This window comes from Arachis hypogaea, chromosome 11 (genome assembly GCF_003086295.3).
Source record: "Arachis hypogaea cultivar Tifrunner chromosome 11, arahy.Tifrunner.gnm2.J5K5, whole genome shotgun sequence".
Taxonomy (NCBI): Eukaryota; Viridiplantae; Streptophyta; class Magnoliopsida; order Fabales; family Fabaceae; genus Arachis; species Arachis hypogaea.
In genome coordinates, this window is record NC_092046.1 from 30992190 (window position 1) to 31016129 (window position 23940).

A 23940-nucleotide genomic window follows, 5' to 3' on the forward strand; every position below is an offset into this window, starting at 1 on the left:
TTGTTTGACTCAGCTGGGCTTCTACATTCCTATTAGAAGCTTGAGTTTCTCGCAAGGCCTCTTGTAATTCCAGTAGTTGCTGGGCAAGGGCGTGTAGTTACTGAGTCAATGGGCCATCCTGTTCTGGAGGGTTAGGTCCAGTAAATATTACCTTAACCTCCCCTTTCATAGAAGTCTCAGTAGATGAGTACATATGTTGATTAATGGCAACTGTCTCAATAAGCTTTTGAGCTTCTTCAATGGTCTTTCTCATATGTATGGAACCACCAGCAGAGTGGTCCAAAGATATTCTAGCCATGTCTGAAAGTCCATAGTAGAAGATGTCTAACTGTACCCATTCTGAAAATATTTCAGTGGGACATTTTCTTAGCATCCTTCTATACCTCTCCCAGGCATCATAAAGAGATTCATTATCTCCTTATTTGAAGCCTTGGATGTCCAGTCTTAGCTGGGTCATCTTTCTTAGAGAAAAGTATTACTTTAAAAACTTATCTACCAACTATTCCCAAGTTTTCAAGCTATCTTTGGGTTGGTTATCCAACCACCTCTTTGCTTGGCCCTTTATAGCAAAGGAAAAGAGTAATAATCTGTAGACATCTTGGTCTACTTCCTCATTATGTACTGTGTCAGCAATCTTTAAGAAATCTGCCAGGAATTCTATAGGTTCTTCCTAAGGAAGCCCAAAATACTGGCAGTTTTGCTGTACTAGAATAATAAGTTGAGGGTTTAATTCAAAGCTACTTGCTCTTATGTGAGGTATGCTAATACTTCTTCCATAGAAGTCAACAGTGGGATTTGTATAAGATCCCAGAGTTCTTCTAAACTTTTCATTCTCATTTGGGTTCATGATGAAGAAAGGTAGAAGAAGAATGAAGATTGAAGCAGTAGAAGAATAAATAGAAGTAGAGAAGATAAATAAGAATTAAAATATTTTTATTTTTATTTTATTTATTTATTAATTTCAAAAATTAAGGTTACTTATTTAAAAGGATTTAAAAATTAGTCAATGAATTTTTGAAAATAGAAGAAAGAGAAGAAGAAGAGAATTTTTGAAAAATAAGAGAGAAGAGTTAGTTAGAAAGTTTTGAAAAATAAGAAAGAGAAAAGATAACTAATTAAGAAAAGATTTGAAAACAAGATAAGATAAAAGATTAGAAAAGATTTGAAAAAGATTCAAAAGAAAGATAAGATTTGAAATTTGATTTTGAAAAAGATTTTATTTTTAAAATTTGAAATTTGAATTTTTGAAAATTGAATTTTTAAATTTGAAATTTGAATTTTAAATTTTGAAGTTTGAAATTTGAATTTTGAAATTTTGAATTTTGAAATAAGATAAAATAGGATTTTGAAAAAGATAAGATAAGATAAAAATTTAAAAATTAAAATCTGAATTTTTAATATGAATCTCGAAAATTAGAGTAAAGATAACGAAAGATATTTTATTTTTTTATTTTTGAAATTAATGAGGAAAGAGAGAAAAAAGTAAAAGACATAAAACTTAAAAATTTTAGATTTAGGACCTAAGTTTTTGAAAAATTGAAGAAAAACACAAATGGACACCAAACTTAAAATTTTTAAGATCAAAACACAAAGAAACATAAGAATACTTTGAAGATTTAAGAAGAACACCAGGAACAAGACTAAAAAATTCAAAGAACACAAGAACATGTAAAAGACACCAAACTTAAAATTTTTGAAAAACCAAACACAAATTTTTGAAAAATTAAAAGAAAAACAACAAAAAGACACCAAACTTAAAGATTGACACAAGATTTAAACAAAGAAACTATTTTTGAACATTTTTAGAAAGAAAAACTCAAAATTTTCGAAAAACTCAACCAGAACAAGAGCAAAAGACTCAAACCAAATACAAAGGTTAAACAAAGAAAAAAAAATTTTTGAAAAAGGTTTTAAATTTTTCGAAAATAGAGAAGAAGAAAATAAAAAAAAGACTCAAATAAAATAAAAATACCTGATCTAGGGAACAAGATAATCCGTCAGTTGTCCAAACTCGAACAATCCCCGGCAACGGCGCCAAAAACTTAGTGTACGAATCCCACACTTCGTACAACTGTACCAGCAAGTGCACTGGGTCGTCCAAGTAATACCTGAGCGAGTCAGGGTCGATCCCACGAGGATTGTGGTATGAAGCAAGCTATCGTTATCTTGCAGGTCTTAGTCAGGCGAATCAAGAAGTTGTTGATTTTGATTTGGAAGATGGAATTAGGTTGATATGTTTACAATGATAATCTTAAAACTTAGATGGATGAGGTTTGGAGTTGCTTTGTCCTTCTGGATTAACTCTGGTCTTACTGTCTTCTTTGCTTGTGAATGATTCCTTCAATGGCAGGTTGTATGTGATCAACGCCTTTCTTGAGAGGTCGCTAATGCTCCTCCAAATCTGAAGACCAGGGTTAGTGCGCATCCAGTCTGATTGAGGGTGAAGCTCCTGTAGTCCATTCTCCATAATAATCCTACTCAAAATGCCACAGACAAGGTCAGATCTTCCGGATCAGAGAATGCCACACCTTTGGATTCTAGCCTCTACCACAGAGACCCTAATCTCCCCATACCTCGGCTGAACTGGTGTCTCGAGAAGTCCCCAACGAGGTCATAGATTAGTCATCTGAGAGATGTATAATCAAGCTGGCGGTTCACGTTTTCCAGTCAAGTATTCACACGAACCCAAGTAGACATAGGTGGTTGTCAGGCACACGGTCCTAGTATGATGAACGGAGCTTGTTGTCACAGGCCATCCCATTCACCATGTTGAAGGACGAATATAAATCTTAGAATTAAATCAAACACGGATTGAAGAAGAACAGTAATACTTTTATTAATTCATAGAACTCAGCAAGGTTCCTCCCCTCAACTTAGGAGGTTTAGAAACTCATACTCATAAGAGAATACTGTGATAAAATGAAATTATAGTGTAAAGTGGCTGATGATATTCGAAATACATAAATCTAATCCCTTAAATACCAAACTAATGACTAGTAAAGGTAAAACAGTCTTTTTAGTGCTAAAATCCACTTTTGGGCCTACTTAGTGAGTGCTTAGACTGAGCTTTGATGAGATCACATGCTAGGAGACCTCTAGGGAATTGAACGCTGGCTAGGGGTCCTCTTTGGGTGTTTGGACGCTGGTCTCTTCTCCTTGGGCGCTGGACACCTGAAGGGGGGAGGAGGCTGGCATTGGATGCTAGTTTTGGGCCTTCTAATCTAAAGAAAAGTATAGACTATTTAATCCAAAAATGTGAATTTAACACTAAAACCTATAAAGTTTTAATAAAAACTAAATAAAACATGCTAAAAACTATATGAAAATAATCCCAAAAAGCGTATAAAATATCTGCTCATCAAATAGCTTAGAGGATGGAAAGAGAGCTTGTTAAAGTGGAAGGAACACAAGAAATTGAAGACTTGAGAAACTTGGATTGACGCACGCGCATGGATGAAGCGTACGCGTGATCAAACCATCTTCTAGGCAACGCGTACGCGTGACTGATGCGTACGCGTGACCAGGAGCGTCGTCCACTGACCCGTACGCGTGACTGATGCGTACGCGTGGCCAGTACAGAGCCCACCGACTCGTATGCGTGGCTGACGCATACGTGTGATGAGCATCACGTGCTGTAATTAAGGGAATTAACTGGGGGGCAATTTCTGGGCTCATTCTGACCCAGTTTCAGGCCCGAAAATGAAGACAATACGCTGGGAATAGAGTTGGGACAGAAACTTTTACACATTAGCTTAGTTTTTTTGAGTTTTTAATTCTAGTAAGAGAAACTCCTACTTCTCTCTGGGATTTTTGGTTTTCGTAGTTTACTTTTCAATTTGGATTTGGAGAGAAGCTGTGGTTACCTTCATTTCTAGTCATTTTCCTTATAGTTTCTTCTCTAATTCCTTTAGTACTCTTTTCTATTTGGTTACTTGAATTCATGTTTGGATCTTGTTAACATTGACTTTTGTTAATGCATTGAGTTATTTCCACATCCATTGTTATTTCTTATTTTATTATTGTTGATTGTTAGTGGTAATTTGAATTGAGTTATTTTCCTAGTTATTATCATGTCTTTTATCTTTGCTCACCAAATATTTGAGAAAATGTCATCCATAATTATGGAGTAGATTTTCTTGCTTGGTTTGGGGTTGAGTAATTGGAGCCACTTGAATTTTTATATTCAAGTGTTGATTGGTAAATGAAGATTGCCAATTAGCTTGAAACTCACCAACTCTAGTTCTTCTCTACGAAGTGACTAGGACTTGTGAGCTAAAGTTAATTGTTTCACTTGACTTTCCTTCAATCGTTAAAGGATAACTAAGTGAGAGAAATGAGCTTTTACCATCACACTTGGGAAAGACAATAAGGATAGAAATTCCGATTCTCACCCCTAACCAAGACTTTTTATATTGATTATTTTACAACTCTTGCTAGTTATCTATTGCTCTAAATTCTAGTTATTTATTTTTCTTGTTCTCAACTTCGAAAATCTCCAGAAAATCCAAACCAATAAATTGTATCTTGTGTCAACTCCTAGGGAAACGACTCAGGATTCTACTCCCGGTTATTGAATTTAATTGTGACACACTTTTTAACTCTGACAGCGAAAATCTCATCGGTTGAGACTATACTATGCAACTTGATTTGGGAAAAACCTTTTTGGTAATCTTGACCGACATTTATCTGCTTGTCAAGTTTTGGCGCCGTTGCTGGAAAGTTGCATATGTGTGCTATGTTATTGGTTGGTATAAATATATTCATATTTGCATAATTACATCTTTTACTTGTGCGTTTTTTGGTTATTAGTAGTAGCTATTATTTATTTTACCATCACAGTTGGGAAAGACAATAAAGATAGAAATTTCGATTCTCACCCATAACCAAGACCTTTTATATTGATTATTTTACAACTCTTGCTAGTTATCTATTGCTCTAAGTTTTAGTTATTTATTTTTCTTGTTCTCAATTTCAAAGATCTCCAAGAAATCCTAACCAATAAATTGCATCTTGTGTTAACTCCTAGGAAAATAGCTCGGGATTCTACTCCTGGTTATTGAATTTAATTGTGACACACTTTTTAACTCTAACAGCGGAAATCTCGTCGGTTGAGACTATATTGTGCGACTTGATTTGGGAAATCTCGTTCGATTTCACCACGGTGATTATTGTATCTGTGCTAATTGAGAAAACTCATCTCAAGTTGGTGACGTTAGGATTTTTGCCAGTAAAGAATTTCATAAAAACAGTTGCGTTATAGATATAGTCTCTAAACCAACAGAAATCCCTTCGTACAAATATTTTGGTTGTCACAAGTAACAAACCCCTTTTAAATTGATAACCGAGTATTTAAACCTCGGGTCGTCTTCTCAAGGAATTGCAGGGAGGTATGTTCTTATTATTGGTTATGAGTCTTGTAAATTAGGAGTTTTAGAAAGTAAGGAAGCAATATGTTGCATAAGAAGAATAAGATAAATAAATAACTATAAAATAAACTCTTGGCAAAGTATAAGAACTGGAAGTCCTATCCTTATCAATTGTGATGAGAATTGGATTTTAATCCCACTTGGTCAGCCTTTACTAAACAAAGGAAAGTTAAGTGGGCTGATTGGCTTGATTCTCAAGTCCTAGTCAACTCATGTGGAGAGACTAGCTTTAGAGCAATCCTAGATCAATCAGAATCTGCCAATTTCAACCACTGTTTTATTTGACAGCTCAAGCGTCACCAATTACCTTAACCAAAGCCAAGAATGTAGAAAGCTAAATTAAAATCATAAATATCTGGAATACCTCAAATAAAATACATTCAAAGTAGTAAAATCTAACATGGAAAAGTTCATAAGCCAATTGGAAAAATAGATAAAAATAAAGAACCTGGGATTGAGAGTCACTCCTAAAACTAAGAGAAGTCCTAAATCCTAAGAGAGAGAGGAGAGAACCTCTCTCAAAACTAATCTAAATCATGAGAAGTAAATTATGAGAGCTCTCTTATGAATGGATGAATTCCTCCACTTTATAGCCTCTAATCTGTGTTTTCTGGGCCGAGAACTGGGTCAGAAACAGCCCAGAATTCGCTGGTCTCGAATTCAAATGCGCTAATTTCCGTCACTGCGACGTGGCCGCATGGATCACGCGGTCGCGTTGCCTAGCGTCAGAGGAACTATAACATATTATATATCAAATCGAAGCCCCGGACGTTAGATTTCCAATGCAACTGGAACCGCGTCGTTTGAACCTTTGTAGCTAAAGTTATAGCCGTTTGAGTGCGAAGAGGTCAGGTTGGACAGCTTAGCAACTTCTTCATCTTCTTGTATTCCTTCCACTTTTGCATGCTTCCTTTCCATCCTCCAAGTCATTCCTGCCCTATAATATCTGAAAACACTTAACACACATATCAAGGCATCTAATGGTGATAAGAGAGGATTAATAATAAGCAAATATAAGATCAAAGAAGTATGTTTTCAATCAAAGCACATAATTAGGAAGGCAAATGTAAAACCATGCAAATAGTATGAATAAGTAGGTAAAGAGTAGATAAAAACCACTCAATTGAACACAAGATAAACCATGAAATAGCGGTTTATTAGTTGGCCACGAACAAACAAAACCATCGAAAAACTCTGCAAAATTTGTCCACGGAGATGCAAGACGTTGCAAGTGATTACCATGATCATAGAAATTTGCCACTATTTTTCATTCGTGGGTATCTTCCCATTGATAATTCCCGTGTTTCTGATAGTGTTCGCAAGAAACTCTTTCAAAAGGTGAGGTAGGATTAGTGGTGGATTGTGGATTGAGAATTCGGGGTGGAGTAGGATTAGAATTGAAGTTTGATGAAGTTAAAAGGTAATTTGAAATTTTTGAATAGTTTTCTAGAGTTTGAGTAGTTTTGTTAAAAGAATTCCACCTTTTTATGGATATAAGATTAGTTTTTTTGTGAATAGATTTGTCAGCATTCTGAATATTTGTAAATAGAAATGATAATTTATTCCCTACAAATGTGGTCATAAATGCAGTCATGAGCCAGCCTATATATGCACACAAGAGTTTATCTGCCATTTAATACATAACTCAAACCCCATTCCATCAAGGGAGAAAGTCCTCTCACACCTGTATCATGGCAGTTAATCCCCATGGATACCCTACTCTGATGGATATTTTTGCAATCCATAAAATCGAAGTTGCAACAAAAGCAAAGGTTTGAATATGCGACTAGAAGGGACAACGAAGTCGCAGAGGAAACAAACTCTCTAAAACTTGGATGTTAAGACTAAAGAAAAAAATGAGAATGACATATCATGGAGCCATGAATCATCAATGACCGTAGCTGAGTAAGGATAGTTGAGCAGCAAGCAATAATAACATCAGAACAGGGGCAACAATTATGAAAATATTGGATAAATTTTAAGATTAATAGTCAAAATGATCCTTAAAAAATCAAATATACATCAATTTAGTTTTCAAGTTCAATTGGTTAGTACAGTTCTCATAACACTAGCGAGTATTAACACTGCATAGGTATGTTAAACAATGAAACTCAGAAGCTTAGAACTTTTAGGTTGTTTTAATTCTTAGCACAATCTAGGCATCTTTAATTATTTTTAGAATTTTTTTTAAGTAATTTTTTTAGATTTAAATCAAAATTTTTATGTTTTTAGTGAAATTTTGATGACTAATCATATGTTTGGAGTTGTTTATAATGATTGTGTTTTCCAGCTATGTTCAAGCAAATCAAGATGGAATTTATAAAAAAACACCAGTATACTTCTAAGGAGGAACATAAGGTTGTTGGCACCAAGCTTGAAAACACCAAGCGCAGCACCATAAACTAGAAGCCTAATGCCCTGCACTGGTGCCTAGCGCCCCTGCTCCAAGCTGGGTGCCCAACCTCTAAGCCCAACTCCAAGGAAGTGGCGCCCAATACCCTTACCCCAAGCCCAGTGCCCAAATTGAAATCCCAACTCCACCATCAAAATGACCATAAAAATTGCCAGTAAAATGGGTTTGGCACCAATAGTAAATAGTAATAGACACTAAAAGTGAATAACATTGCAATATTAGAACTATTTTTAGTGATTATATAAATTGTCAAGAAAATGACCGCTAAAAGTTATAAACTTTTTGCAATCATTGAAAAGGTTTTTACTGGTAATTGTTATAATTGTAGCTAAAGCCTTTTAGCGACCAAGTATAAAATAGCTAATGTCTAATTGCAGGTAAATGTATTAACGGCTATTTTTATTGCCGTTAAAAATAAAATAAATAATAGCCAAAGGTGATTTTTTAGTAGTGTGGTATCTTGGAAGATGTCTCTATTGAAAAGTGCGTCTAACAAAACAAAAACGCTAACTCATAATACCTTCAGTATACAAGAATCCGAATTTCCTATCTCTTTCTTTCTCTCTTTTGATAAAATCTTTAATATTTATTACAAGAAAGTTAGATATTATTAATTTTTTAAATTTTATAATAAAAAAATAGTAAGATATAATTTATTTTAAAAAATTTATAATTTTATAATATTAGTACGGAAAAAATACTAGTACAGTACTGATTGTGAATCTTTTCAATAACATTCAATACCTTCTACCTCGAAGAACTATTACAAACACTTATAATAGGAAAAAGAATTAATTAATATTAATTTAAATGCAAGACAAATGCAACGTAAAAAAGAATATCAGTAACTTAACATTTCTCTTGGCGATTTTGTTTATACACAACAAAAATAAAAAAATGCAGAATCTAATTACGAAAGGAAGAAAACATTAGCTGTCCATTCTTCCATACCCAATTAATTTGAGGGTATTACATATCTTTCTTATATATTCTAATTAATTGATGACATCTGTATTCATTAATTTCAATCAGCAAATGAATTTTTAATTTTTAAAAATAAAAATTAATGAATTTAATACATGTATAAAATACTTTATATATACATATCTTAATACATTGTACATACATTTAAGTCTGGTTAAATCAAACTACCATATGTGGTAAACCTTAAATAAATAATTTAAAAGAAAAAAATTAGAATTGAGCCGTTGTATATGCTGTTGGAGAAAGAGGGAAGATCATAGAACCCTAATCCTTTTTCATCTAATTTCGTCTTCTTCTTTTTTCTATATTCACAGGGAAAATTCATTTTCGTCTTCTTCCCTCTCTTTTACTCTCAGGATATACCTTCTTTTTCCTCCTTCTAATCTTCCAAAGTCCTCGATCTTATTGCTATGACCCAGAATAATCCATCGTTCTTTTTATTGTTCTTCAATTCAAAGTAGCCGACTTTGTTGTTGGAACCCAGAACAATCGATTCATTCTTTTCACTGTTCTTCTATTCAAAGTTGCCAACACAACAAACCTCCCTATCTCTGAACCAGATACTGTCACACTCTCAGCATTTGCAAATTGTTACAAGTAAGTCACTCATTGTTCTCTTTTTCTCTTATTTCATTCTTTCCATTAATTAAAATTAATATTGTTTGTTTGCGACTAATAGTTGGTACAAGTGTGTTTATTCTTTGTTATTGTTTATCATTTACAAAATCTATTTTGAAGCCTATTATGTTTGATTTTTCTCCATTTTTTTCTCCTTGAGTAGCAATAATATTTCATTAATTTAGAATCACCAAAACAAAGAGTACTTTGAAGAGTACTAAAAAAAAACTTAATAGTAGCCATTGTTAATAATCCTACAACATAGATACAGGTTATAGTTCATATATAATTTCAGGTATTGATTATTATAAGTCCCTGTTTATGATTTATTAGTTTATACTTGATTATATAGATGTGATGTTCATTTTGAGCGGCTGAACAAATCAATAAAAATTGGTATACAAATTTACCAGAAACAGAGCAGTTAATTTTAAGTATTTTATAATATTTACTTGCTTAAAATTTGCTTTGAACATACGGGTTTAAATTAGTTATGTAATAGTGATCATTGTTGAGTTGAAATTATTGTACATGTGATCTTTGTAATTACTTGTTAATAATCCTACAACATAGATTCAAGGTATAACTCATATATAATTTTGGGTATTGATGATTATAAGCGCCTGTTTATGATTTACTAATTTATACTTGACTATATAGATGTGATGTTCATTTTGAGCAGTTGAACAAATCAATAAAAAATAGTCATTCTTAATGGTATACAAATTTACCAGAAACAGAGCACTTAATTTGAAGTATTTTATAATATTTACTTAGTATAAAATTTGCTTTGAACATACGGGTTTAAATTAGTTATGTAACAGTGATCGTTGTTGAGTTAAAATTATTGTACAAGTGATATTATGTAATTACTTGTTAATAATCCTGCAACATAAATACAGGTTATAGCTCATATATAATTTCGGGTATTGATGATTATAAGCCCCTATTTATGAATTCTTAGTTTATACTTGATTTTATAGGTACAAAGTAGCATTAGTTTATTTTTAATATTATACAAATTAATTAAAAATAGAAGAGCTAATTAGCATATTTCATGATATATAGCTCTTTAGATTATAATTACTTGCAAAAAATAGGTCAAATTTAAATATACTAGTTTAGATTAGTTATTGTGAGATGCTAACTGTATAGAATAAAAGGGTCTTATAATTTTTTTTAGGTACTAACTAAGAGTTATGTATAAATAACAACTGGCTTGTGTCTGAACTAATATTAAGCAAAATAGTTTTTAATGGGAATTTTTTGAAAAATCTAAGCCGCTGTTTTATAATTTTCAAAACTAAATATTGCTTAAAACTATCATCATAAACTTATAAAAAACTTAAAATTAATTAATACATAAGTGCATTTATTAAAATTTTCTTTATGTATATCTGCATTTGTTTACTATTAGTTAATAATTTTTTTATTACGTTAATTGATTGTGTATTATTATTTATTGTGATAATATATTTTTTTACTATTCAAATTTCCTTACATGCAATTGAATAGTATTGTGCTCATACATTTTTTTTACGTTTTATGTTAATAATAGACTTATAACACAAGTATGGGTAGCGTTGACAAAAATTCAACAAAGAATTCTATTCAATTTGATGATTTGAATTTTGAGTATAGTGGTTCAAGTGAAGAAAATGATATAAATATATCTCAAAAGAAGGGTGCAATTGATGAAGCTATGAAAATGGTTGATCTTGGAAATCGATTTGGTAAAGTTGAGAAGAAGTTAACTGAGTTGACTAAGGATGACATTTGGGGTATTGAGCATGATAGTGTAGAGCAATGTGTTCAATTCTACAAACATTATGCCAAAGCACATGATTTTGTTGCAAGGTGTGATGAAAAGGGTTATGATTTCAACGGCAACCTTAATATGCGACAAATGGTTTGTAATAGAGAGAATACACGAAGAAATAAGTATTTGGAGATGGAGAATGGAAAAAGGGACCACAGGCTGATAACATGTGTAATGTGTCAAGCCAGAATTAAATTTCACTATGATATGAAATTGAAGAAGTGGAAAGTCATTGCATTTGAAGAGACTCACAATCATGACCTTATCCCAGCTAATATATACAATTTGTCCCCGCATATTGTGTAATGACAGAGGCCGACAAAGCACAAGCCAATAGTCTGCATGATTATGGTGTTAGGACTTGCTATATAATGGGGTTCATGTTAAAGCAAAAGGGAGGACCTGAAAAAATTGGTTTTACAAAGAAGGATTTGTATAATTATTTTGACAAATCAAAGCATGCTAAAGTGAAAGATAGTGATGCATATGCAACATTGAGTTACTTGATTTCTAAGGCCGATGAAGATCCATTGTTGCAAGGAAAATTTACTCTCAAAGATAATAAACTTGAAAATTTAGTATGGGCTAACGGGGCTAGCATAGTTGATTATCAATATTTTAGTGATGTGCTAGCATTTGACACAACATACCAGAAGAATAAATATAACAAACCATTGGTTGTCTTCTCAGGAACTAACCATCACGGTCAGACATGTATATTTGGTTGTGGCTTGCTAGCAGATGAAAAGCATGAGACATATGTATTAGTTTTGAAGATTTTCCTTGAAATAACGGGTAATAAACATCCAACAGCAGTGGTGACAGATGGTGATCTTGCAATGAGAGGAGCAATTAGAGAAGTGATGCCAAATGCAACACACCGACTTTGTGCGTGGCATTTACATCGCAATGCATGTGAAGCTATCAAAAATTCTGAGTTTCTTCATGGATTGAAGCACCTTATGTATGGAAATTTTTTTCCGGATGAGTTTGAAGATAAATGGCTTCGCTTAGTATTAAAATTCAAGCTTTTTGAAAATGAATGGGTGAAAAAAACGTATAAGATCAAAAGGATGTGGGCTTTCGTATATTTGAACGACAAGCTTTTTGGTCGAAATAGGACTACGTCACAATGTGAAGGAATTCATTCGTTGATAAAGCACTATATTGGTAAAAAATGTTATCTTTTTAGATTTGATGCATAATCTTAACAAAGTAGTGAGGCAATATCGGACAAATGAGCTATTATCTGATTTTAAGTCATTGTTTTCAAGTCCAGTTTTAACTACATGTTTCGAAGACATCGAAAAGGAAGCAGCCAATATTTTTACTCAGAATATGTTTAAAGAGGTGACGAATGAGATAATAAAAGCGAGTAAACTAAACGTTGTCAGCCATTCAAATAATGGTAATAAAATTTAGGTGAGAATGAACAAATATCTAGAGTCGGGTATTGAATATAAGGTTTGGTATGATAGAAGCACTAACAACTTGGGTTGTGATTGTCGATTATTTGAGAGCCGTTGTATTCCATGTTTCCATATTTTTTGTACTGAGACATGACCATATTAGCACTATTCTTAATAATCTTATTCACAAGAGGTGGACGAAAGATGCTAAAAAATAATACATTTGTTCGCTTACAGCTGAGGATATTGAATCTGAAAAGATTGTTGGTGTTAGGTACAGTGCTCTAGCAATGCTTTGTTTTACACTTTGTGATAAAGCATCGAAACATCAAGATGACTTCATGGAAATCAGAGAAGACATTTTTGGATTGATTATGAAACTCCATAAAAGACACAATCCTAATGAGAAGATGCCTTCTACTGCCAACTTGGTAGGTGACCCATGTGTTGTGAAGACAAAAGGAGCCCCACGACAAACAACCAAGGCTGCTAAGGCCCGTAAATGTTCGCATTGTAAACGCATTAGTCATACGGTTCATAGGTGTCCAAAACTACATAGTGGAGAATGCTCACTAAGTTTGAACAAAGAAAAATTACATACTGACAATGACCAATCAAGTACATAATCAAATGGTGTTATGGTAATATTTATTATTGATTTTTCTTTGTTTGGTTACAATCTTTGTTGTACTACTTATTTGTTTTAAAATTTATGTGTTGTTGGAATATATTGTATTACAGGATATATCTGATGAGGAAACAATACACTAATATAACGAAAAAGGTAGTGATTTATTTGAAAATATCCAAAAAAAAAAAGTGAATAAGGCTCATGTCAGAAGTTCAAAGCAACTATTACAATGATAACAGAACAAGAAAGTCCAGTGCACAAACAAAAAAAAAATGCACCTGAAGCTGCTTTTGAGGTATATAACAATGTATTATAATATAATTATAACTACAAGAGATATTTTATAGTTTTCATAATTTTGCATGTAGAACACAAAGAAGGATAGAATTTCAAATGTGCAAAAGAGTAATAAAAGAAAGCGGTTAGATAATAATCACATGGAAAAGGTTAGTTTGCCATGTTGTATTCTCATGTATTGATGCAATAATGTTCTATAAAAATATTTTTTAATAATTTATTTTTTTGATATTTATTTAGCAGAGTAGACAACCAAACAAAAAAGATCACAAAGAAGTGTCGACTGACATTGGAACTTATGGTGCTATATCTTCTACAAAGGATTTTGTGAATTTTCAATTCATGAATTGATTATCTATGTACCCCAGTTTTAATGGATATCCCATGCCACCTTGTTATTCATACAGTAGAGGTGGAACACCCATATTCTAGATAAATCCATCACACCCTAATGTACCAAATTATTATGATTATTAGAATGCAAGAGTTCAAGATTTTAACAAGAAGAATTAATGCATTCACCAATAATTATAAGTTGTGACTTGTGTTCGCTATGGAAGTGTATTACTGTACTCCAAACAAATTTTATGTTTTGCCCCAATTTAATGATCCTTAATATTCTCTGTCTTACTCTCCGTCTGTCTTTCTACATAATTTCATTTGGTTCGAACCCTTCTCTGCAATATGGCACCTAATCATATTTAATAGAATAATTTTTTTTATTAAACTAAAATTTGATCTAAATGATTTAATTATATTTAATAGAATAATTTTTTTCATTAGACGGTATGAAAATGTAAATTGAATACCCTAATCACAAATAAAGGAAGAAAATGCATAAGCAAGTTTTGGACGCTTCCTCTCACCCCATAGTAAGTTTTCTATCTTTAACTCATCCCTTTCATCTTCCGTCTTTCATCCCATAGTAAGTTTTCCATCCTTAACTCACCCATTTCATTTCCGTCTTCCCTTTTCCTTCTTCTTGTTACAGAAATATGAGAAGTCAGGAAAAACGATAAGGCTTTATGAAAGATTACTTAAGAAATAATTGATGCGAAACCCATATACATGATGACCTTTCATATATCCAGTTTCCAAACTTCCTATAAATGGATGAAATTATTTTGGTTTAATGCCGTGGAATTCGAATGTCTTATAATCATATATGCATATTTCTTTTTCTACTTGTAATTATGTCTTCAAGAGGAACTAACAACTCCGTTTCAAAATTAGCCAAAGATAAAAGCAATCATACTCCTCAATCACCATCTGACGACATTGGAAAAAATCTTGGCAGCACTCAACAAAAACCAAATGTAACAGAAGCACAAGTGAAGAACACACTGATAGAGGCCATCGAAATTTTGTCTAGGTTGGAATACACTTCAATTGATTCTATAAATTTTAAATTTTTTTTGTATTTTTCTTAAGAATTTTGATAGGTATTTATTTATAATGGTTTTCAGTCTCAATGAGGATGTCAAGACGGTAGAAAATAAGGAGGAATTAAAATCCAAAGAAGTGGATGTGCCGGCTAAAACCATCCTTAACAAGGTGATCTCTTTTCTCTTCTTGAATTATTATGTTGAATTTGCTAAGTATTGGTCAGTATATTTTATATTCATTTGACAAATAATTGATTAAACGTCTATAGCATTGAAGGAATAGTAATGTACTCATTCTCTTATCATTTTCAAAATATTTTTTAGGAGAATAAAGGGGAAAAATATGATGCGCTCAACTCACAAATCATAAAGATGCAAGAAGTTGTCACTAACTTGCAAAATATGGCATCTATCAACCAATCCATGATGCCAATGATGCCTTACTTTCACCCCATGCCGTCTCAATTTTATAATGATTTGGGAGGATTTTCATCCTAACCTCACCTCCTTATCCATTACTTTCAATGCCAATGACCATGTCTCCATATGCAAGCCCCTTTAAAAACCTTCCTTCTGAGCAAGCCATGATAGACACGATAATGAAAAATTTGGTCACTTCTCCGGTTAAAAAAGCTTCTTTTGATAGAAAAAAAATCTATTCTCGGTGTGAAGAAGACTAATCCCAAAATTTCTAGAGCCCATTCATCCAAAAAAACACATGATAAACAATTTTGTCTAGCAGATACACCATCAACTGATATTTTCAAATCATTCCTGAGTAATGCATCTTCTACTGGTTATCATATAAACCAGAGGACTCCAGAGTTTACAAAACTACAACCGAGAAATCTTGGGGTTGAAGCTCCATTTGTGAGTGTCAATTACTTAAGTTTTATTCGTCCAAACACTTTTGAACATTTTTTAATTCTTGAGTTATTTTAAATTTGGAGACTTAATTTTCGTTATTTTTTGTTTTTCTTAATAGTGGTTACCAGTATTGTTTGCATCGCCAACTACCATGGAATTAGATGACACTGAAATTATGGTTGCAGCCTACATATTTGGAACAAATAAAGATAATGAATTTGGAAGGTAACTTATTTTGAAAAAATATTATCTTTGTACTTTGTCATCTTACGATCGTATGAGAAGAACAATGATAGATTATAATTTTTATATTTAATCAATTGTAGGTAAGAGATATTAGCAAAAGGATGCAAATTTGATGCAACCAGAGATTCTTTTTCTTACTTAATTCCAAAAGGTTGGATTGACCAAAATGTAAGTTAATATGCTATTAAATTTAGTTGATTTAGTTTTGGATACCAATCCAATCTCATGATTATTATCATTATCTAATCATGTATAATATGCATTTAGATACTGGACGTATATGCTTGGTACGCGGAATCGTGATTACACTTTAATTATGTAAAATTCATCGCTCTTTCTTTCCCTGGTAATGGCGCCAAAAACATGATGCCAAGACCATGGTTCACAACTCCGTGTAACTAACCAGCAAGTGCACTAGGTCGTCCAAGTAATACCTTACGTGAGTAAGGGTCAAATCCCACGGAGATTGTTGGTATGAAGCAAGCTATGGTCACCTTGCAAATCTCAGTTAGGCAGATATAAATTGATAATGGTGTTTTCGAATAATAAATAATAGAATAGGGATAGAGGTACTTATGTAAATTATTGGTGAGAATTTCAGATAAGCAAATGGAGATGCTTCTCGTTTCTCTGAACCTCTGCTTTCCTGCTATCTTCATCCAGTCAGTCTTACTCCTTTCCATGGCTGGCTTTATGTGATACATCACCATTGTCAACGGCTACTTTCGGTCATCTCTCGGGAAAATGATCCAATGCCCTGTCACGGCACGGCTAATCGTCTGGAGGCATCACCCTTGTCAATGGCTTCATCTTATCCTCTCAGTGAAAATGATCAACGCACCCTGTCACGGCACGGCTATTCATCTGTCGGTTCTCGATCATGCTGGAATAGGATTTACTATCCTTTTGCGTCTGTCACTAACGCCCCGCAATCGCGAGTTTGGAGCTCGTCACAGTCATTCATTCATTGAATCCTACTCGGAATACCACAGACAAGGTTTAGACCTTCCGGATTCTCTTGAATGCCGCCATCATTCTAGCTTATGCCACGAAGATTCTGGTTAGGAGATCTAAGAGATACTCATTCAATCTAATGTAGAACAGAAGTGGTTGTCAGGCACGCGTTCATAGGGAATGATGATGATTGTCACGTTCATCACATTCAGATTGAAGTACGAATGAATATCTTAGAAGCGAAATAAGAAGAATTGAATAGAAAACAGTAGTACTTTGCATTAATCTTTGAGGAACAGCAGAGCTCCACACCTTAATCTATGGAGTGTAGAAACTCTACCGTTAAAAATACATAAGTGAAAGGTCCAGGCATGGCCGAGATGGCGAGCCCCCTAAAACGTGATCACAAGATCAAAATACAATCTGGGATGGTCAAAAAGACTAGTAAAAGGTCCTATTTATAATAAACTAGCTACTAGGGTTTACAGGAGTAAGTAATTGATGCATAAATCCACTTCCGGGGCCCACTTGGTGTGTGCTTGGGCTGAGCTTGAGTGTTGCACGTGTAGAGGCCATTTGTGGAGTTGAATGCCAGGTTTTGATCCATTTCTGGCGTTCAACTCTGGTTTTGGATCCTTTTCTGGCGCTGGATGCCAGATTTGGGTAGAAAGCTGGCGTTGAACGCCAATTTATGTCATCTATTCTTGGCCAAAGTATGGACTATTATATATTTCTGGAAAGCCCTGGATGTCTACTTTCCAACGCAATTGGAAGCGCGCCATTTCAAGTTCTGTAGCTCCAGAAAATCCATTTTGAGTGCAGGGAGGTCAGAATCCAACAGCATCAGCAGTCCTTCTTCAACCTCTGAATCTGATTTCTGCTCAAGTCCCTCAATTTCAGCCAAAAAATACCTGAAATCACAGAAAAACACACAAACTCATAGTAAAGTCTAGAAATGTGAATTTAACATAAAAACTAATGAAAACATCCCTAAAAGTAACTAGATCCTACTAAAAACATACTAAAAACAATGCCAAAAAGCGTATAAATTATCCGCTCATCACAACACCAAACTTAAATTGTTGCTTGTCCCCAAGCAACTGAAAATCAAATAGGATAAAAAGAAGAGAATATACTATAAATTCCAAACTATCAATGAAACATAGCTCCAATCAAATGAGCGGGACTTATAGCTTTTTGCCTCTTGAATAGTTTTGGCATCTCACTTTATCCATTGAGGTTCAAAATGATTGGCATCTATAGGAACTCAGAGTTCAGATAGTGTTATTGATTCTCCTAGTTTAGTATGATGATTCTTGAACACAGCTTCTTTATGAGTCTTGGCCGTGGCCCTAAGCACTTTGTTTTCCAGTATTACCACCGGATACATAAATGCCACAGACACATAATTGGGTGAACCTTTTCAGATTGTGACTCAGCTTTGTTAAAGTCCCCAATTAGAGGTGTCCAGGGTTCTTAAGCACACTCTTCTTTTGCTTTGGACCTTGACTTTAACCGCTCAGTCTCAAGTTTTCACTTGACACCTACACGCCACAAGCACATGGTTAGGGACAGCTTGGTTTAGCCGCTTAGACCAGGATTTTATTCCTTTAGGCCCTCCTATCCACTGATGCTCAAAGCCTTGGGATCCTTTTTATTTGCCCTTGCCTTTTGGTTTTAAGGGTTATTGGCTTTTTGCTCTTGCCTCTTGGTTTTAAGAGCTTTTGGCTTTTTCTGCTTGCTTTTTCTTTCTATTTTTTTTTCTGCAAGCTTTGTTCTTTGTTGCTTTTTCTTGCTTCAAGAATCATTTTTATGATTTTTCAGATTATCAAATAACATGTCTCCTAGTCATCATTCTTTCAAGAGCCAACATATTTAACATTCTTAAACAACAACTTCAAAAGACATATGCACTGTTCAAGCATACATTCAGAAAACAAGAAGCATTGTCACCACATCAATATAATTAAGCTAAGTTCAAGGATAAATTCGAAACTCATGTACTTCTTGTTCTTTTGAATTAAAACATTTTTCATTTAAGAGAGGTGATGGATTCATAGGACATTTATAACTTTAAGACACAGTTACTAACTACTAATGATCATGTAATGAAGACACAAACACAGATAAGCACATAACATAGAAAACGAAAAACAGAGAAAGCAAGAACAAGGAATGAATCCACCTTAGTGATGGTGGCGTTTCCTTCTTGAGGAACCAATGATGTCCTTGAGCTCTTCTATGTCTCTTCCTTGTCTTTGTTGCTCCTCCCTCATTGCTTTTTGATCTTCTCTTATTTCATGAAGCATGATGGAGTGCTCTTGATGTTCCACCCTTAGTTGTCCCATATTGGAACTCAATTCTCCTAGGGAGGTGTTGATTTGCTCCCAATAGTTTTGTGGAGGAAAGTGCATTTGAGGCATCTCTGGGATCTCATGGTGATGAGCTTCATACGCCTCTTGAGCTCCATGAATGGGCTCTCTTGCTTGCTCCATCTTTTTCTTAGTGATGGGCTTGTCCTCTTTAATGAGGATATCTCCCTCTATGTCAATCCCAGCCGAATTGCATAGGTGGCAGATGAGGTGAGGAAAGGCTAACCTTGCCATGGGGGAGGACTTGTCAGCCACCTTGTAGAGTTCTTGAGGTATAATCTCATGAACTTCCACCTCTTCTCCAATCATGATGCTATGGATCATGATGGCCCGGTCTATAGTAACTTCAGACCAGTTGCTAGTGGGAATGATTGAGCATTGAATGAACTCCAACCATCCTCTAGCCACAGGCTTGAGGTCCAATCTTCTTAGTTGAACCGGCTTGCCTTTGGAGTCAATCTTCCATTGAGCTCCTTCTACACATATGTCCATAAGGACTTGGTCCAACCTTTGATCAAAGTTGACTCTCCTTGTGTAGGGGCGTGCGTTCTCTTCCATGTTTGGCAAGTTGAACGCCAACCTCACATTTTCCGGACTAAAATCCAAGTATTTCCCCCGAACCATTGTAACATAGTTCTTTGGATCCGGGTTCTTACTTTGATCATGGTTCTTGGTGATCCATGCATTGGCATAGAACTCTTGAACCATTAGGATGCCGACTTGTTGGATGGGATTTGTTAGAACTTCCCAACCTCTTCTTTGAATTTCATGTTGGATCTCCGGATACTCATTTCTTTTGAGTTTGAAAGGGACCTCAGGGATCACCTTCTTCTTGGCCACAACATCATAGAAGTGGTCTTGATGGGCTTTGGAGATGAACCTTTCCATCTCCCATGACTCGGATGTGGAAGTTTTTATCTTCCCTTTCCCCTTTCTAGAGGATTCTCCGGTCTTAGGTGCCATCAATGGTAATGGAAAAACAAAAAGCTTATGCTTTTACCACACCAAACTTAGAATATTGCTCGCCCTCGAGCAATAAACAAAAGAATAGAAGAAGAAGAAGAAGAAATATGGAGAGGGAGAGGGAGATGTGGTTTCGGCCAAGAGGAGTGTAGAGGGGTGTGTTGTGTGAATTTGATGAAGAATGGAGGTCTTTATATAGGGAAGGGAGGGGGGAAAGGTTTCGGCCATATGGGTGGGTTTGGGTGGGAAATTGGTTTTGAATTTTTGAAGGTAGGTGGAGTTTATGAGGTAGGTTTATGGGGAAGAGTGGATGGATGTGAGTGGTGAAGAGGTGATGGGGAAGAGAGATTGAGGTGATTGGTGAAGGGTTTTTGGGGAAGAGTGTTTATGGGGTTGTGTGAAAGAGAGTGGGGAGAAGAAGTAAGTGGAGGTAGGGGGATCCTGTGGGGTCCACAGATCCTGAGTGGATCCTGTGGGGTCCACAGATCCTGAGTGGATCCTGTGGGGTCCACAAATCCTGAGGTGTTCAAGGATTTACATCCCTGCACCCATTAGGCATGTAAAAATGCCTTTGCACCCAACTCTGGGCGTTCAGCGCCAGGTTGGTGGCCATTTTGGGCATTCAACGCCCATTTGTGTGCCATTTCTGGCGTTGAACGCCAGAACCATGCCTGTTCTGGTGTTCAGCGCCCAGAAGCTGCCCATTTTGGGCGTTCAGCGCCAGAACCATGCTCTGTTCTGGCGCTGAACGCCAGACAGATGCTCCTCCAGGGTGTGATTTTTCTTCTGCTGTTTTTGATTCCGTTTTCAATTTTTATATTTATTTTGTGACTCCACATGATCATGAACCTACAAAGACATATAACTAAGAAAAATATAGTTAGATAAATAAAAATTGGGTTGCCTCCCAACAAGCGCTTCTTTAATGTCAATAGCTTGACAGTGGGCTCTCATGGAGCCTCATAGATGTGCAGAGCTTTGTTGAGACTCTCCAACACCAAACTTAGAGTTTGACTGTGGGGGCTCTGGTTGACTCTGCTTTGAGAGAAGCTTTTTCTGCTTCCTCTCCGTGGTTGCAGAGGGAGATCCTTGAGTTTTAAACACAAGGGAGTCTTCATTCCATTGAAGGACTATTTCACCTCTGTCAACATCAATCACAGCTCTTGCTGTGGCCAGGAAAGGTCTTCCTAGGATGATGGATTCATCCTCTTCCTTTCTAGTATCCAGGACTATGAAATCAGCAGGGATGTAAAGGCCTTCAACCTTTACTAACACGTCCTCTACTTGTCCATAAGCCTGTTTTCTTGAACTGTCTGCCATCTCTAATGAGATTTTAGCAGCTTGCACCCCATAGATTCCCAGTTTCTCTATTATAGAGAGGGGCATGAGGTTTATTCCTGACCCAAGGTCACATAGAGCCTTAAAGATCATGGTGCCTATGGTACAGGGTATTTTGAACTTTCCAGGATCCTGTCTCTTCTGAGGCAATGTCAGTTGATCTAGATCACTTAGTTCATTGATGAACAAGGGAGGTTCAACTTCCCAAGTATCAATGCCAAATAATTTGGCATTCAGCTTCATGATTGCACCAAGAAACTTGGCAGTTTGCTCTTCAGTAACATCCTCATTCTCTTCAGAAGAGGAATACTCATCAGAGCTCATGAAGGGCATAAGGAGGTTCAATGGAATCTCTATGGTCTCTAGATGATCCTCAGAGTCCTTTGGTTCCTCAGAGGGAAGCTCCTTATTGATCACTGGACGTCCCAGGAGGTCTTCCTCCTTGGGATTCACGTCCTCCACTCCCCTTGTAGGTTCGGCCATGGTGCTTATGTCAATGGCCTTGCACTCTCCTTTTGGGTTCTCTTCTGTATTGCTTGGGAGAGTACTGGGAGGGATTTCAATGATCCTTTTACTCAGCTGGCCCACTTGTGCTTCCAGATTTCTAATGGAAGATCTTGTTTCATTCATGAAACTTACAGTGGCCTTAGACAGATCAGAGACTAAGTTTGCCAAATTAGAAGTATTTTGTTCAGAGTTCTCTGTCTTTTGCTGAGTGGATGATGGAAAAAGTTTATTATTGTTAAACCTGTTTCTTCCACCATTATTAAAGCCTTGTTGAGGCTTTTGATCCTTCCAAGAGAAATTTGGATGATTTTTCCATGATGAGTTATAGGTGTTTCCATAAAGTTCACCTAAGTAATTCACCTCTGCTATTGCAGGGTTCTCAGGATCATAAGCTTCTTCTTCATAAGAAGCCTCTTGAGTACTGTTGGATGCAGCTTGCATTCCATGCAGACTCTGAGAGATCATATTGACTTGCTGAGTCAATATTTTATTCTGAGCCAATATGGCATTCAGAGTATCAACTTCAAGAACTCCCTTCTTCATAGGCGTCCCATTACTCACAGGATTCCTTTCAGAAGTGTAGATGAACTGGTTATTAGCAACCATGTCAATGAGTTCTTGAGCTTCTGCAGGCGTTTTCTTTAGGTGAATGGATCCACCTGCAGAAGTGTCCAGTGACATCTTTGATAGCTCAGATAAACCATCATAGAATATATCCAGGATGGTCCATTCTGAAAGCATGTCAGAAGGACACTTTTTGGTCAACTGTTTGTATCTTTCCCAAGCTTCATAGAGGCATTCACCTTCTTTCTGTCTGAAGGTTTGAACATCAGCTCTAAGCTTGCTCAGCTTTTGAGGAGGAAAGTACTTGGCTAAGAAAGTCGTGACCAACTTATCCCAAGAGTTCAGGCTGTCTTTGGGTTGAGAATCCAACCATAATCTAGCTCTATCTCTTACAGCAAAAGGGAAAAGCATGAGCCTGTAGACTTCAGGATCTACTCCATTAGTCTTAACAGTATCACATATCTGCAAGAATTCAGTTAAGAACTGAAAAGGATCTTCAGATGGAAGTCCATGAAACTTGCAGTTCTGCTGCATCAGAGAAACTAATTGAGGTTTCAGCTCAAAATTGTTTGCTCCAATGGCAGGAATGGAGATGCTTCTTCCATGTAAATTGGAATTAGGTGCAGTAAAGTCACCAAGCATCTTCCTTACATTATTATTATTTTCGGCTGCCATCTCCTCTTCCTGTTCGAAAATTTCTGAAAGGTTATCTCTGGATTGTTGTAATTTAGCTTCTCTTAATTTTCTCTTCAGAGTCCTTTCAGGTTCTGGATCTGCTTCGACAAGAATGTTCTTGTCCTTGCTCCTGCTCATATGACAAAGAAGAAGACACAGAAAAATAATAATAATAATAATAGAGATCCTTTATACCACAGTATAGGGATCCCTGTGTGAGTAGAATAAGAGGGGGAGACAAAGAATGTAATATAATGGAAGAAACACAACTGTGAGGATGACAGAGATGTGAGATGAGATGTTAGGATATGAATGAATAAATAGAATAAGATGGGAGAGAGAGAATTTTCGAAAAATATTTTTGAAAAAGAGTTAGTGATTTTCGAAAATGGTTTTTGAAAAATGTTAGTATTTTTCGAAAAAAAAATTTTTTTTTGAAATCAAAAATAAAAAATAATTAGTTAATTTAAAA

At 35.3% G+C, this 23940-nt stretch overlaps 1 protein-coding gene and 1 non-coding gene across 2 annotated transcripts; both read left to right on the plus strand.

The window, feature by feature from the left end:
- Window positions 1-11565: 11565 nt before the first annotated feature.
- LOC140176074 (protein FAR1-RELATED SEQUENCE 5-like) lies at window positions 11566-13440 on the plus strand. Its single transcript, XM_072205935.1, has 3 exons — window positions 11566-12430; window positions 12907-13202; window positions 13411-13440. Exons 1-3 carry the CDS (start codon window positions 11566-11568, stop codon window positions 13438-13440), a joined length of 1191 nt encoding a protein of 396 aa, XP_072062036.1.
- Window positions 13441-22964: 9524 nt separating this feature from the next.
- Window positions 22965-23072, plus strand: LOC112724176 (small nucleolar RNA R71). Its single transcript, XR_003163352.1, has one exon. It is a non-coding gene; the product is annotated as a small nucleolar RNA R71 (small nucleolar RNA).
- Window positions 23073-23940: the final 868 nt, after the last annotated feature.